Genomic DNA, 17202 nt, shown 5'->3' with positions numbered 1-17202 from the left:
GTCATGTGCTGCATCTGTAGTCTTGGCTTTGAGAGCATATGGTTGGACTCTGCTTGTGGCACACATGAAATAGGTCAATCTCTAAAGGACTTCAGTGCTTTAGGCTGACTGAAGTTCATATGCTGGACCCAATCTGGATGAAGTGTAGCAGTTGTGATAACAGGTCAGAGCAGATGAATTTATGATTCCTTCTGGCTTTAAAACAAAGTAAAATGATGACATTATGTCTTTATATTCCCCTTGCATTCTCACATAACGGACGTTCAAAATAGTTCCAGTTTGTGCTTTCAGAAGAAGATTGGATGCTGGCAGATGTATGATTCACTCTTTGGTTTTTGGCAACCGGGGAAACATCACCTAATTAGCCCGGGCACAGAGCCATGCTAATGTAGTGGTATTCCTTCTGGGATGTGAACTAATATCTCTATATGACACCGAGCTGTGTAGATACCCAAGTCATTCACAACTGTCTCAGGCATCTATGTGGCACTGTAGTGCTTGGCGTGAACATACCTTAGCCTTTATCTAAGCTTGGCTCAGTAGAATTTCCAAATGGTTCTTCTGTAATAATTTGCAAAATGTGAGAACATCACTATCCACAGAGCAGATGGCACTCTTCTCTGAAGACTCTACATACCCCAAACTTGGACAGGTTGTTTTACTGATGTATTTTTATGGTTCTTTAATGCTAATACCTGTTTAGGAACTTTGGAAAGCTCATTTCTGCAAAGCTCTATCACCTTTCTTGATTAAAGAAAACCTAAACCACAAGGTCCCAATTTCAAGTTCTTTGTTTTGTAAGTTGAGGATGGTATGCTTATATACCCTTTCAGGTTTGAGCAATAGAAGATCTTTAAGGTGGAATTGTTTTTTTGACTTGATTTTTGCCTATTCCCTGCTTTTAACTTGCTATGGAAAATGTGGTTTTATGTATAGATACAGAAAGTGAGAGTTCTCTCTCTCACCTATGATATTTTAATCCTTTCCTGAGGTTCAGTGGTGTGCACACAGTAAGGCTTATTTAGCAAGCCTTACGGTAATGCATGATTCAGTCTGTCAAAGAGAAGTTTTTTACTAAGGAGATAAATTATTTGGCACACTCTTTGGATTAATCCAGTGTAGGCAGAGAATGTGGACTTCTTGAGTACAGTGCTCACTCAAAAGTATAAAAGCTTTGTCTGTGGCACTATCTTACCTTTTCTCTAAAAGCTGGGTTAATGTCATTTAAGCCCTCCTACCCCCAACAGCAATAATGGACTTGTCTAATTGTTCTGATGTCATTAAACATCAAATATGTACATTCTGTTGCAGTTAAAGACCTTTCAAATATCAATCTAGATGGTACCAAGTTGCTAAAGTGTACAAACTGGAAGTCCTATGTATAATATTCAGAAGTTCCTGCTTTCCGAACAGTTGGACCTCCTGCCTTCAAGATGAGACTGACATCTCACTGGGATTCAAATTTTCTATTGGTGGCAGCCTGGCTCTTGTTTCATGAAGCTCTTGAGTCTGGGTATTATACAGAAGTCTATTGAAAAGCAAGAAGCTTTGATCAAGTCAAACAATCTATGAGTTGAAAGAGATTCTCCCAGATGAGCACCTCATAAGTGTGAGGCCCTGATAAAGTCCTCCTTGACTATTAATTTAGGCTTTATTTTATAATTCATTACATTTGGGATACCAAAAAAGCAACAAACAAACCCCCCAACTTCTGCCAAGTAACATATGGTTGTCATCCCTGTTCAGACTCTAAGGCACAGATCAGCATTCCTTCTCTCCCAGGAATGATCTTGTCTATAAGAGGATTGGTCTGTATAGCTCTGTAAGTGCTTGAGGTGGTTGCTTCTTTGTCATTGATACAGAAAAGGAGAATGAATGTGAAAATACTGAAAATGCTGAAAATACTGGGAAAGAATCATCTGGCTGCTCACTTTGTATGTAATCTTATTTTTCTAAAGTTTACAAAGGTTTAGGGCAGATTCTGTATTGCCTTGGGTTTTGCGCTAAAGAGGCCATCCTCAGCCCCTTCCAGATTTTTAATATATATACCTTAAAATTGCACTCCGACAGTGGTTCTGCTGGCACCTCCACGCTGTCTGTCTAGAGGGATGTGGACTTTCAGACCTTTGGTTTGTCTGTGTTGTGCCTCAACCTGTAGTTCCATGATTGCTGTAAGCTAATCTTTGACTTGACTGTTATGGAAAAGGACAATTTTCTTCTCTGTCGCCGACCTGTCTACAGGATACAACCTCCTTCTTTGTGTTGACACTGGCAATCACAATGTTCTCTGATCAGGCTGAAAATTAACCCTGCATGAATTGAAGTGAAATGTAATTCAGCCAGGGCTTCAACTGCCAGGAGCATGACTGCTGGTGGGACCACCCTTCTGGCGTTAGCACTGTCCTTCAGTGTGTGAGCCAACTGCAAAACCCAACTGTGCTTATGGTCAGGGAGGAAGTTGTCATGTTTTATTTGATCAGAAAGTCTGGCCATTCTTTGTGGAGTGTCAGAAACTATTTCTCCACCCCTTTGGAAAAATCTGTCTGATATCAGAGGAGTTTGTTTGTCATGGTGCATATGTGACTCCTGTAAAGCATATTAGTGTTCATAATTCTCCTGACCCTGTGTGTGGTTGATGTCCTACATGTGCTAGAGATTTCAGTCCAGTCCAAAGCAACTTTAAAGAAGGGCTCCTTGTTGCTTTCAATGGCTGTACAGAAGAAAAGCAGAAGACAAAACAAAAACTATTTATTTCTCCTTAAAACATGTTTGGGGCAAATGAAAATTCCACTTGCCTCCTTTAGATCTTTTCTCTCTTGAATACAATCCAAAACGGGTTCTTGCTTTGGTAGTTCTGCTCCCCATATTTCCCAAGAGTACCTAATCCTTCCCAGCCCAGAAGAAATAACTTAGGTACAACTACCATTCTCTGGGGTGGGCCCCTGATGTACACAAATCCCATCCTTTTTCATTGCTTCTTCTGGCTTTCTGTTTGGATTTTTTACTTAGTTGGAAAGAACTGAGAGGAAGCCAGGTCTCCGCAGTTCTGGCTGCCTTCTGACAATGCGGTGAAGGGCAAAGGCACTCATGGCCATCACTGCCCAGGAGCTTCTGGAAATTTTCTTCTAGCCTTATTGATGCTTTGAGTGCAAATTTACAAAGAACCTAAGTTACTGTTAAGTAATCTCATTCCTCCTTTCTGTCATGAAGAAGTCCTTATGTTGCCTGTGTTTGTACAGGAAATGTAAGCAGAACTGATATTTTTCCAGCAGTTGAGGACCATCTGTACTACAACAAACTCATCACCTGCCAGATTCATTCAGAACATCTCTTAGTCTATATGTCTTGTGTATCCATGATAAAGAAGAGATGTATGAGCCATTTCTCCTCCCTGTGACCTTCCAAACAGTTTGGCATTTAGCCTTAGTGCTGATACATGAATTCTCCAGATTAATATCTGTTTTTCACTGTGCTGACCCATTTTAGTTACAGAGGGTATATTTATTTCTCAACAGTTTTGAAGGACTGTACTTTTTTTAGGCATTGCATATGGAATCTGTCATCTGCAAATAATTAAAATTAGACACTAGAAATGACATTGTATTGCTAATGAGCAGATGTGTCTACTTATACCAGTGGAAGAACAGCTGTACGCATAAAAAACACTACAGCGACCCTAAACCAGCATTATGTATTCTGTACAGGCTTGTAACTTCATTTAGAGATTAAAGGGAAAAAAGTAATCTCTTCATGTAAAATAGAACCATTTTTTGAATTTTTTCTTTACATTTCTGTAACTCTCTTGCCTTTATAATTTGAATGAAATTTGCAAGTCTCAGATTAAAGCACAGAGCACCTTTGTCTTGTATTTCAAATGTTATTAACAGTCCTGATGGTTTCAGCATTATTACAAGGTGTAACAAAACACAGTAGAAATACAAAATCCATTGTCACCAGACATATTAAATATATTCAAAATAGAATTACCAACCCCTTAGGGAGCCATTCTTGGTCCAATACTCTTCAATATTTTCATTAATGACTTGGAGGATATAGTGGAGAGGATGCTAATTAAATCTGTGGTAAAGACATTGCTAGGAGGCTTTTGGAGGAAACGAATAAAACACAGCTCTGTGTTGATAAATTAAAAAAGCCATGGAAATCGATATGCTGAGACACAATAAAGATAAATGTATTCATGCAGGACTGAATACTCAACAATAGAACTATGATCTGAGTTGTTTGGTAGGAGACAGTGTCTTCTGTTGCCTTCAGGTTCTAATTCCTGCTATTTCCAATGAAATATCAATGGTGGGACATAGTTGACAAATGTCTGCCCATCCCACCAGCAACCAATTTAGTGGTCCCTTGCCCATCATTATCTCACCAATACCTGCCGTCTATACTTTTTGCAAAGTGACAAAGATGGTCTTTGTCAGTGATGCTTAACCAGAATTGCACTTTGAGAATGCAACTTCATTTCTTTCATAAAGGCCTAATGTTATGTTGTTCCTATTCTGTATCCTTTCTCTAGGAGTAAATATGCATAAAAATTAAATATGTATTACTAGGCTGCTTTGCATCCCCAGGAATTTTAGCTGTCATGACCTAATTTGCATATTGGACTCTTCTTAACCATATAAATTAGAATAGACTTTTTCTGACCTATATTTCCAGTTTAGGAGATGTTGTTTTTCCATATCACAGTGAGAAGCTGAGATTTGACTCTGCATCTGTTTTAATGAAGGGGATTATTAGCCGGTGCAACGGTTGCTGAGATGGCTGAATAGTTTGCCATTATGAAGTGAGTGGTGCTGAATCAATTCTGGCTCAAGGGCAAAAGCCCTTCTGGGTTCTGATTTCTTCTTGTCTTCAAACTACTTTCAGCCTATTTATTTTATAATGATGTGTTAAACAGTTCCCCAGAACTACCTAAAATTAACTTTATCTTTCAGTATTATTGCAGTCTGTAATAAAATGGTTCCTTGTAGATGAAAAAAGCCATGGCATCAATCTTTTCTGCCACTGAAGATGACACCGTGACTCTTGTGCTGTGGGAAACATGAACCCACCACTCACCTGAAGGAAGGGTAGATTTAGACTAGATATAAGGAAGAAATCGTTTATGGTGAGGGTGGTGAGGCACTGGAACAGGTTGCCCAAAGAGGTGGTAGATACTCCATCCCTGGAAACATTAAAGGTCAGCTTCATGGGGCTTTGAGCAGCCTGATCTAGTTGAAGTTGTCCCTGGTCATTGCAGGGCGGGTGGATTAGATAAGCTTTAAATTACCCTCCAATCCAAACCATTCTGTGATTCTATGATTCCTTTTGTTCATAATACCTGTAAGAACAACTTTGGAAAATGTTTTTAGTCTGTTACAGACTTCCTTAGGATAATTTCTGGATTATTTTGTAATTATAGCATAGCTGTGTTTGTAACTGAGGAGAGGAAGAGGAGGGATGAGGGAGGGAATCTTCATTTTAGTTGAAGCTTGTTGATTTGTAACTTCTGAAGGCAAATTGGGACTTCTCAATGCTTAAGACTGTCTTCAGTAGCTTTCAAATATCCGTGAAGTCAATAGGTGTATAGCGTGAATAACCACATCTAGATTTTCATGTATGTCTATAGAATTAGAACAGAGCAACCTTAGAAGGTCTTTTTCTGCAGAATTTTCTGATGGACTGTTCCTAATTTTTATACAAGGAAAGCAATAGACGAAGTCGAACCAAAGTAATACCAACCATTCTTTTCTTCTTTAAATAACCCACTAGTGAATTTCCTTGTACTTGGGTCTAGAAATCTGAGGCACTGAAGCATGGCATCATTAATCATAGTTTATGGTGATTATTAGTAGGCTTTTAATCTTTGTTTTCATGTATAATTAGGTACAAGAGGTCAAAGCTGACTCTCTTCTAAACAACAATATTTTCGGTGAATGACTGTTTTTCTCTGCCTGCAATTTTCTCTCGCATATTTATAAGACCATACTTGTCTGTGTTTTGAGAGAGCAGTGGCCTGTGAGCTTATCTGCTGATAAAAGCGAATGACAACACCGTTATTTTTATTATCACTAATTATTTTTATTACTATTGCAGTAACACCTGGTGGTTCATAGTAGATTTAGATTCATAGTGCTAATACATGCCTAAATTTAGGCAAGACACTAGTGAGCAACAGGTAAATGAAGAGAAATGAGAAGGCGCATAAAGAAAACAATAGCAAATCTGTGTGATTCCATAGCTGAACTCTATGTAGTACCTGGTCTGAATTTCTGTATTCCTTAATTATATTTTTGCACATGATCAGTAGTTGTGCAGCTTTTTGTAAGCATCACAACACAGCCAGTCAATATAGAAAAGAGTCAATGATGGCCCAGTCCAGATGCCCGAACAAAAGTGTTTTTTGCCATGTCAGATTCACTTGCGCATTGTGCTGGTTTTCCAGTTGTGCTTTAGAAAATGTGGGGCTCCTTTATGCCCCACAGTCTCTTCCAGACATCTCTGCTCTATGCATTTATTTGGTTTTGAAGAATATGAAGATGTTTGGTCAGATTTGCCTGACCAGCATAAACACATCAGGTCGGATAAAGACTGAGATAGTCACCTAAATTTAGATGCTTCTGTAGTCATGGAGGGTCTCAGCTCCCACGATTGTCAATAGAGATCTAGTCAACACCGTTGACTCACCCCAGTTAACACCTATGTTTGGTCAACTTTTGGTTGCCTAAACCTGGAAGCTTAGTTCCAGCTGCACTGATAAAGATTTCACTCACATCCCAAGAACTCTTCTTATAAACCAAGTCTTCATTCAGACTTTCTAGTTTTGTAAAATATTTGAACTATTTTGAGAAGCAATGTGATGCATTTTGTAACTATTGAATAGTAATAATGCTAATAAAAGGCAAAAAGAATTGATCAGAGATAGAGCCTAGGCTGGTATACTACTACCTCTTCTTGAGGACAGCCTGTCATTTCCACTAATGGACAAAAGAAAGACTTGGTAACTCTTCACGGTCCAATCTTAACAGTCCCTGCTATACTATACAGGAATGTCTCTGAACAACGAAGGGAAAGCAATAGTTATTAACCTACATGAAATACATGCCTGATATTTGTGCTTCTCTTTTACTGGGGAAAAAAAAAAACCCCAAACCAAAATGAAGTAGCATATGGACAAGCACAAGATAAAAGTTGGAAGCAGAAAAAGTGGTGGCCGTTTTGCTGGATTAAACTTAAAACCTACCACTGCAGAGTTATGCATTCTGAAAGTTGCCCCTTTATTTTATATTGAATATAAAGCAGGCTGCCAAAACTGTAGAGAGCAATGCTCAGGAAATGTGTATGCAGTGGGGCAGGAGAGATTTATTCCAGCTGAAAGAAGGAGGTGAAGAATCTCCTGAGTGCGTTTCTCTTGTCAACTTCTAGTTCTCACATGACTTTTTGCAGCAGATGCTAGGGTTGGCCATACTAATTTAGTATGGCGTGGTGGTGGTGAATCACAGAAGGGTTTGAGTTGGGAGGAACCTTCAAAGCACATCTAATTTCGACCCCCTGGCATGGGCAGGGACACGTTCTACTACACCAGATTGCTCATAGCCCTGTCCAACCTGGCCTTGAACACTTCCAGGGATGGAGAATTCGCAACTTCCTTGGGCAGCCTGTTCCAGCGCCTCACTAAGTAATGTAGTACTTTTTTTTTATATGATGGTCAAATGGGCAAGACCAAAAGTATTGTTTCCTCCTTGACACTGAAACCCATGTATATTGAAAGGTTTGTAAACCTTTTGGTCTATTGACAGTATAACTGTTTCCTTTAGTATGTATGAGCTCATTCATGTATTGTAACCTTCTGAAGATACTTTTTTATTTTTCATTTATCCTTCCTGCACCCCGGCACCTTGAAAATCATCAAGAACTCTCAATCCACAGCACTGTAACTAACTTCCTTTCTATTAACATTTTTCTCCTTTAATCGTATGCTATAAAGAGTTTTACTTTCCCTTGGCAACTTTTAAGCTGTATAGATGTAATCATTACAGTGAGTGATGACATCAAGCCAGGGTGACATGGTGCAATTGATTTTTACTAAATAATTATATGATGAGCTGGAAGAAGGGGTTTTATTAGTCTTATCTCAGCCAGGATTGATTGAGGAAAAGAAAATGACCAATCAGTGTATCAGGCTTCTGCAGGAATAAGAAAATAAGTGACAGCTACAGAAAAGTCTATAAATCACAGAAAAAATTATGATAAAAATAAGAGCTTTGAACTGCCCTTTAAAATTTCACTGGGTGACACAGAAGAGTCTAACAGACCTTAGTCATTTATCTCCATTATGCTTTGGATCCTCTGAGAATAGCAAGGTTGACGAATGATGCCATTACATTTTTTCATTATTTTAAAATGGGGAGAAGATAAGGAGTGTTGTATAAGTATTACTTTCAAGTCATTAGAGGGTTGAGTCTTCAAAAGGAATCCTTGATTTAGCCACTAAAATAAATAAAGTATATTTTGCTTTAGCCTTCTGTAAGTAATACGTTAAACAATCGATGTTTTGAAACAAATCTGGTTGTTTGCAGTTTCTAAAGCAAAAAATAAAACCGGCATAGTACTGGAAAATATGTGGGTTTATTAATGTTGTGGATATTCTTATTTCTTATTGACCTCAAGATACTCTGGAGTTAGACAGGAAGAACAACGACCCACCTAAGATGCATTTCAACAGAAACCCAAATTGTAGTGTAATAGCTGTGTAATTGCTTTAAAGGGGGAACTCTTTGCACCTGCCAAGAATACGATGTAGTTTTGACAAGGTATAGAAACTATGAAGGAAAAAGCATTAACCAGCTGAATAGAAGCAGGGATGATTTCATCTATTCTAGTCATTCAAATCAAGGGAGAGCCAGTATTTACTACTGTGATGCCAATGAATATATGGGAGACCAAAACGAAGTCATTCCTACCCAGGTGCATCAGAAGATATCAAAGAGGTAAGAGGGCTTTTTAGAGCCATTTCTTCGACTGTTACCTACATTTTGGCAAATAACATTTTTTTCCAGTGGCAGTGTGTTTGATTGCATGGCCATCTCAACCTGGCAGTTGTTCCTTTTGCAGTATCTGGGAGAATATTACAGATCCCTGTTCTCTCTATCTACCATCCTGTAGCCACAATTTTTTGTTTCATGTAAGTCACAGCAAGCGCTCAGCTCTTGGGGGCATTTTTGAATTAATTGGTGTTCTAGTCTCTGCTGGCACAGTGAGGAAATTTTATGTTCCCCAGAGTGGTCCAGGCTGAGAACTGCAGAGGTGCTTTGGTCAGCCAAAGTGAAATTCCTAAATATGATCCGTGCCCAAGATCTAAAGACATTTAGAGCTCCAGATGCCCTCATCCTCACTGGTTCTCCAAAGACAAGAGCTTACAAGGACTGGCCAGTGCTCACACAGGCTTTGGGCTTATACTCTTTGGCACTGTGCAGCTGTATCCAAAATCACATATTTTTGTCATTTGCCAGAGGGGTGCAAATTCTGTGCTTTTCTGTCACTTTTAAAATCAGCCTCTCTATTTCAGTATCTCTTTGATGAAATATTTTATGGCCATTCTCAGCATAGCAGCCACTTTTCTTTGTCTCAGACATCAAAAGAGCAAATGCCAGCCTTTTGACTCCAGGGTATATTTGTTCCTGTTGCTGTTGGATGTGTGCCTGATCACCTGGTCAGGGAGATGGATTTTTGCCTTTTTGCTAGTTACTGTCTCGTACCATTGACATTTGGAGAGTACACACAGGTGAAATGGGGTGATCTTGAAAACCCTGGGCTGGCCAAGGGGGTTCTAGTGTTGGAATGCTGGAGGACCTGATGTGAGGCTCAAGGACTTGTATCTGCTTTGAACCTTCTTCACCAGATAAAAGCAAGTAAATCACCTAGGATTTGGCTGTGTCTGCATCACAGCAGGGATGTTGGGTAGCCCTTTAAACTCTGCCTGGTTGTCTCTAGTTACAGAGATTCTGATTGGCACTGGGAAACCATTCCATGATTCAGTGGAACCATTTTGATGCACCGAAAATGTCTCAGAAGACTTTTTCGTAGTCTAGTGTGTATCCAATGCAGCTAGAATCAATGGCAGCAATCCCTTGTAAGACTGGGGTTTGATTTAGCAGTACCAAGTATCTTCGTGTATGTTTAGCATCTTTATCAAATTAATTATTTCTGTTTTTTCTTATCTGAAGCCTAATTTGTATGACTGTAATGTTAATGGAGAGAGACAGAATGTCATGATAGACAAAATAAGAAAGTCATTTCAGAAAAGGAAGGAAATTTAAGTGCAGATGACATTGTGGATTTTTACAATAGCCAAGCAGAGATAATTTTTTATTTAGTAGACTTCTTTTTTCGGACAAAGACAAGATTGTTAAGCTCAATCATCCTACCACGCTTATTTAGTAAATTGAATTTCTTGCCTTGTTTGCTACTCATTGAGTTAGTGAATCTCAACAAGTAAGACTTGCCAGAGGGTTTTAAAAAATCAGTGATGGACCCTTGAGAAGTAAGTTTGTACGTGTGAGGTATATTACGAGTAACAACAGCAACAGTAGTAATCGATTATGTCTATACACATGGAACTTATTTTATTATCTCATAGTCTTTGTGGCTTAGATAATGTATTAGCTACTGATTGTGGGAGATTTAGGTACAAATTGATTTAAGTAACACATAAAAATAAATGACACTTTAGTTTAGATGATTGATCACATTAAAGCTACACGTTGGGGTAATAATTAGAATACCTGTTTAGTCATCTTCATAGGTTGTAGATGGTTGAACAGTGCAAGCCAACACTGGAGTTCTAGGAGGGCTGTTATTATCGCACAGTCTGACCTCCTTCTTAACTTCATAATTTCATCACTGACCTTGTACATCTGTTTGAGCTTTGGTATATCTTTAGGGAAAATGTATGTGAAGCCCTCAGGAAAGGGATATGGCTTGAGGTACATTGTTCCGCTGAGAAATGCTCTTTGCTAGTTCAGTGTTGCCTGTTTCCCATCTGGATTTTGTATATTTTGACTTTAAATTGGCCTACCTAGTTAGGCAACATTGACAAGACTGAAGAGACTTATTTCTTAGGGTATTTCTCTATATTATATCCATATTTGTAAATCAGAGCCAGTTCTCCTCTTAAACTTCTCTTCAATAAATTAAACTGACCACTTCCCTATTACTATGCAATTGTGGCATGTGCATATATTAAATAATCTTATCTTCTCACTCAAAGCACCGTACACACAAGCTCATGCTAAACTCATATTCTTGAAATGCTCGCTAGAAGCTGGTATACTACATAGCGATCCCCCATTTATAGAGATTTTTGTAATCTACTCCCTAGTTGGTTGTTAAGTAGATTGTTAAGCAATAAATAGATTTGTTGAATACTAATGCTTAAGCTCAAACATCAGTCAGCATTAACATATCTTGGCAAAATTAATGCTTTACTGGCCTGTGTTCATTTTGTGCCTTTCTATTCAGTAGCAGTGATTTTACAAGAGCTCTCTACCACACTAAAATAACTTGCAAAGAAATGAGCAAATTATTCTTTGCCTTGCAGACCACACTATTAAGTATTGATGAAGAAAGTAGTTGTTCTTGTGTGTAATAACGTAACACTTTAGCAGTTAAAAAGTAAGCCAAATCATCAGAAAACTCTATAACTTTTATTTGGAATCACATTCTCTGATGTATACTGTTGGTCACCGAATGGAATTTTTGTCCAAATGCATCTTTTAAAGTATTTCTGCATTTTTTAGTTCATTACTATTTCAGCCAGATTTTGTTTACTGTACTATCCTTTAAGCCACTTGTCTGTTTCCTTGGAAAGTGCAAGAGGGGTAAAAGTGACCATGTTTTAATGAGTAGTATTATGTCGATAGCATCTTTTCCCCCCCAGTATCACAGGCTCTTTCTCTATCCTCTGCCCTTTGCTAGGGGGGCATCAGGGTGTACAGGTTTTTTTTTCCATTTCATTTCCATAGAGAGATGAGAGTTGATGGTAATCTTCAAAGGGGCTTCTGTATTCTGGTGGCAGTCAAAAGGCAAATCCTGATGGTTTCCAATTTGTCTTGGGTTGCAGGCATTTGAGAGGAGTCTGCTTCTTTAAGACAGTCTGCTTCAGAACATCCAGCTTTTTAACTCATCCAAGTTCATATACAACACCAGACAAACTGAAACTGGATACTTTTTATTGCAGCAAAGCCAAAAGTTATGTTCTTGAATGCAAAATTGGGAACTAGGTATAAAAGACAGAAACTGGGAAACTGCAATTGCAAAACTGTGCCTCCAGACCGTTCTTAATGCTAAAGCTCTTCTCTAGGGCTGTTTTTTGACTTTTTGGAATGATCCACAGCAGAGCTGGCTTGCAGTATTGCTGCCTGGGGAAATGAGAGTGGATAGCAATGAAAGGCAACAATGCCTTTGCCCAGCGTGGCTGCCTAGGACTACATAATGCCAAACAGTATCTGAGCTAGTCACCTAAGGGGATAGTAATGTTCTCTCTGCTTTGGCCCATTATTTTATAGTTTTGTAGGTAGTAGCCATCCGGTATTTTGGAAATTCATATATGGGCAACTTCATACAACTAGTCTTTTGAAGGGATTACATACATCAGCATCAAAGGGGCTAATTATCAGAATTACTCATTTATGGTATAATTTTAAGGAGTTACTGGGTATGTATAAGTAGGGTTTTGTTTTCAAAATGTCACATATAAACAGTATTAGATACTTTTGCTATCTATGTTATCCATGTGTAGGTTGCAAATAGGATTAAATAGGTATATACATATATACCTGTGTTTTCTACTTCTCCCAAACTCAAAAAAAAATTGTGAAAGGGTTGCTATTCCTAGGCATTGCTCACTCTGTAACAGTACTAACTCAGCCAGGCTTTGTCCAAACCTTCTCCTTAGCATGGTTCTCTATGAAAGTCCTCTTTGGAGCTCAGATTTGAGAGCTGCGTAAGAGATGCAGTTAGGAATGGATAACCTCAGAGGTAATTCAGTAATACATGCATACCAGTCTTTTAGCAAGATCATTGGTTTGTGAATAGAGGAGAATACCTAGTTATCTCCAAGAGCGTTTTGAACCTTTCTTCCATTAAGATGTACTTCTCTAGCACAAGAAAGTTTTTAAGCACTTGGTAAAATAAACTTTTTTTTTTTTTTGTAACCATTTGCATGGTTCAAAATAAATATTTTAAGAGTACATTGATTACAGTAACTGCAGCTTGATTATTTAAGGTTTTACATCTGTATTTGACTACTGTGTGATTTACCAAAATGTAAAATGCTCACATTTCATTTGCATGTCATTTAAAAGGAGATATCAGAGTTGAATCTCTTCAGGACTATTTAGCTAAGGAAAGACTTGGACTTTCTAAAAATACCTACTGAGTATGCACATAAGAGACTGTGCTAATCCAGGTGTATGGAACATCCTAAATTTAGGTCTATTGAACTTAGGCCTGCAGCCTAGTCGGGTGGGGAGGGTGATCCTTACGGTGTGCTGTGTTTTCTTTCTCCCCAGGAATGAGACAAGGTAATGATGTAGGCACACAGTATCGCTCGGCCATCTACACATTTTCTCCTAAACAGATGGAAGCTGCCTTCAGATCTAAGGAAGAATACCAAAAGGTAACATTGGGAAAGGCATGGAATTGCTTCACATGTGAGCAGAGGTCAAAGATGTCACCAATTATCACAAAATCGCTTCTTGTACTGTGTGTTGTCTCTGTGTTGCTATTGGAGCTCCTCATTCCAGTACGGAACTTGCATTGTATTTGCTTTGAATTCCAACTTCTCTGAGATTTTTTTTTTTGTGTGTGTGAGTCATTTTATAACTATGCAGAAAGAAAAATAAGTTACTTGTGCAGAGATATTTTTAATCTCTTTTACAATTTTATGTGGGTGTGCCAGAGGAGAAGTCTGTGATCTTAAAGCTATTCAAGCATATCTGGACCCCTCACTCTGAATGGTGTATCCAAAATCTCAGACCCAAGAGTTCTTGAACATTGAGGGAAAGTCCTGATCAGTATTTGAGCTTGGTAACTCAGAATCACCCACTTACTGCTTCTAAGATGCTTCTATCAAGCTATTCCATAAATGTCTTCAATTAAATGTGACAGCCCCTGACTTAGTAAGACTATTTATTTTGACACCAGAATTTGTGTGAGAGAAGATCGACCTTTCTATACACAGTTCTGTTTTTCAGTGAAGATGGATTCTGTCTCTTCCCTGCCACGTAAGCTATTATTTAACTAAAGGTGGAGGGATTAGTGGCCTATAGTGTTGCTGCATTGCAATTGCTGTCTGATCTGCCTTGTGGTCTTGTCAATGCAAGATTCAGATTCTGCAGCAGAGATATATAATTTTTTTTAATTTATATGATAAAACTGCACACCTAGGACATCAAGTCTATAGAGAGTAACTATTAAGTAGTGCTAAAAGAATATCAGCTTTTATACATTCATTTATACTACGAATTCACTAAAGTGTTATGTTAATGAATATGGGGTTTTGGTGGATATTTAATGTTAAAATTAAACAACTGGGTTTTTTGGAGAGTGAGGCTATATCAGTCAGAAGCATCTACCAAGGTCCAAAAAGGAGGTGCGTGTGCTGAAGTCTTGTGTGGTAGTTTGGTTTTCCTAAATGTGTGTATGACATTGGTGGGCTGAGCTATGTGTGCACTTTAGAGCTGCTTTATATATACAGTTGGTGTTATTTTGCATGCAAAGAGATGCTCTGAACTGCATTAACTAATTTGCAAGTCGTGCTTAGCAGTGTGATAACTGTGCATGTAAATTAGGTGTTCAGTGACATATATATATATTTTCTTGTGAGTAGCGGAACACATGGGGATAAGTCAGTCATGCAGGTGTTTATTAACTGAGTGGTTTCTGAAGGTTTGGTATTCATATTTAACATGCAGAACTTCTTTCTACTCATTGTTTACCTTAGATCCATTCCTTTTCCAAATTGTTTTTGCTCCTTTCTGTTAGCATCTGCTGACCAACATCACACTGTAAGTCTTACAGCTTACAGTTTGCTTTCCCAACTCTATTACTCTGCTGTTCTTTGTCATTAAATTAATACAGACTTGAAAGCAAAATTACGATGTAGGAGATTGCAATATGATATTACAGAAATTTCCATCATCAAATAGATTTCCTTAATGGCACAATTTAAAATTTATCTACTTTGAAGTCTATCACCATTTTAAAAGTGTGTATAATTAGTACGTTTATATAATTAGGCACAACTCCATAAGTGATCACATGTAGAGTTTGGTTTTGCACTGAAGTAGAGGGAAGGAAGGGACTGTGTTCACCAGCTAACGAAACACAACAAATACGTTTTGAAATTCCTAGAGGATATGTGGTTTCTATGTATTATTAATAACAATATCCACAATATTATCTACTGTGGTATTGCAGTAGCAGTAGCATGGTTGTATGAGAAACATACTGAGCAAACAACATGTTCAGGAATCCCTTTTCATATTAAATGTTTTGTATTATATTATTTTGATGTAAAATAGCCACTTTCCTTATTATTGCAGTAATTTAAGATAAATATCAAGCTCTTCTGGCAGTGACACGTGCATATCTATACATGTGATAATGACAGATAAAAACATGCGGGGATGGCGTAACGCTTGATTTTTCCATGATAAGCAGTGGTGCATACACCAAACAGGGGTAGGACTAACAAATATTGGAAGTACAAGAACTGCAGTATGTGTGAGTGATTCGAGAGTTTCTTGGCCCAGCAGATGAATAAAATCAAAATGCGGTTTATTTGTTTGTTCACTGGATAATTTTGCATGTGCTCTTAGATGGTATTTTTTAGCTGAGGACCTGGAAAAGAGCTAAGAATGGCCTCCAAACAGAAGATACGTGTTTGCTAGATGATTTTTTTTCATAGACAGGTAGGGCTGTTAACTTAAAGGAAACATTTTTCTTCACTGAGTGTGGAAACCAGCTAACCGCACAGTTTATATCATGAATTCCTTCCTCCAAAAAGGCTAGCCTGAAGTGCTAGCTCCTCTGTGGAAGTCAAATAGCTGTGTTCAGCTCTGTCTACATTCAGCAAGCAGTGTGGACTGAGAGCAGATCTGCAGAATAGAACCTTTTGTACTGAGGATCCAGAACACACTACATGCGTTTCAAGAGGGTTTGCCCTTCAGTAGCTGTAATTTGGTCCTCAGAACCACATGCCACTAGCAGGTGGCAGTCAGTGGTGCATTTCTGGTATAGCTTCATCAAAATGAGTTCATCTGTCCCAATGGATAGGAGATTTATTACAAAAGCACACTTCTGCTCCAAACTGAAACACTAATGTAGCTTACACCTTTAGGGTAGTGCTATGCTTGAGTGGAGAAGTACTGTAGTTAAGTGCATTATGTTCCTAGCTCCTACCAGCCTATGAATGGGAATCGTAATGCACGTTGAGCCCGAGTATCCTGCAGAGTTACATCTATTTTAAGTTGTGAAACTTGTTGCAGATTTGTGCAGCTGTTTTAACAGCTGAGAAATGGCGATACAGCAATGAATATGCATTGAGCCATGTGTCTTTAGCTCTCGATGAAACTGAATGCATACAGTCAGAGTTGGCTAGTGGTAATACATATTGTAATACAATAGTGCTGCCAGTAAATTGTAACACAATGTAAGTGTAATCAGAAAAACATAAAATGAGGGCCAGGGCTTGGTGAAAGTACTGCGAATGAGCTGTTCCATCAGTTTTGCCTGATGTTGAAGTTTTGTAATGCAGTTGAACCTGGGGTTACTCAATTTTCAAGACAGTTGCTAGGCTGGATTTGGTTTTCAAATGAATTATGTAGGCAATAATCCAGATAGTGAAATCAGGGTGGGAAGAAGTTTGTATTTCTTTTTTTTTTTTTTTTTTTTTTGTGAATAATTTGAAGCATTTCTTTTGTCAAGCAGTAACACTAGGTTTTCAGACTGCAAGAATATATGGAGTCACTCCCTTCTGTTTGGCTTATATTAAAGTAGTATACCAAAAATGCCAACATCTCTGCGTCTTTATGTAAGACAGCACTGACAATGAACACCTTGCACAGAGATCAAAACACAGATCTATAAGTTTTTTACAAAAGCAAATGTTTGGCAGGAGAAGATCCTTCCACAAAGCAA

At 38.3% G+C, this 17202-nt stretch overlaps 1 protein-coding gene across 2 annotated transcripts in view; it reads left to right on the top strand.

Annotated features, from left to right (window-relative positions):
- The window catches only part of MSRA (methionine sulfoxide reductase A), a 283999-nt gene that overhangs the window by 172370 nt on the left and 94427 nt on the right, over nucleotides 1-17202 (top strand). For both annotated transcript variants that reach the window (XM_030489862.1, XM_030489865.1), the window contains exon 5: nucleotides 13572-13678. In XM_030489862.1, coding sequence (XP_030345722.1) covers nucleotides 13572-13678 — 107 coding nt within the window. The remainder of the gene's footprint in view (nucleotides 1-13571; nucleotides 13679-17202) is intronic.

Source organism: Strigops habroptila, chromosome 6, assembly GCF_004027225.2.
Source record: "Strigops habroptila isolate Jane chromosome 6, bStrHab1.2.pri, whole genome shotgun sequence".
Classification (NCBI taxonomy): Eukaryota; Metazoa; Chordata; class Aves; order Psittaciformes; family Psittacidae; genus Strigops; species Strigops habroptila.
Note: the sequence above shows the minus strand (reverse complement) of the source record. Positions and strands in the feature narration are given on the sequence as shown.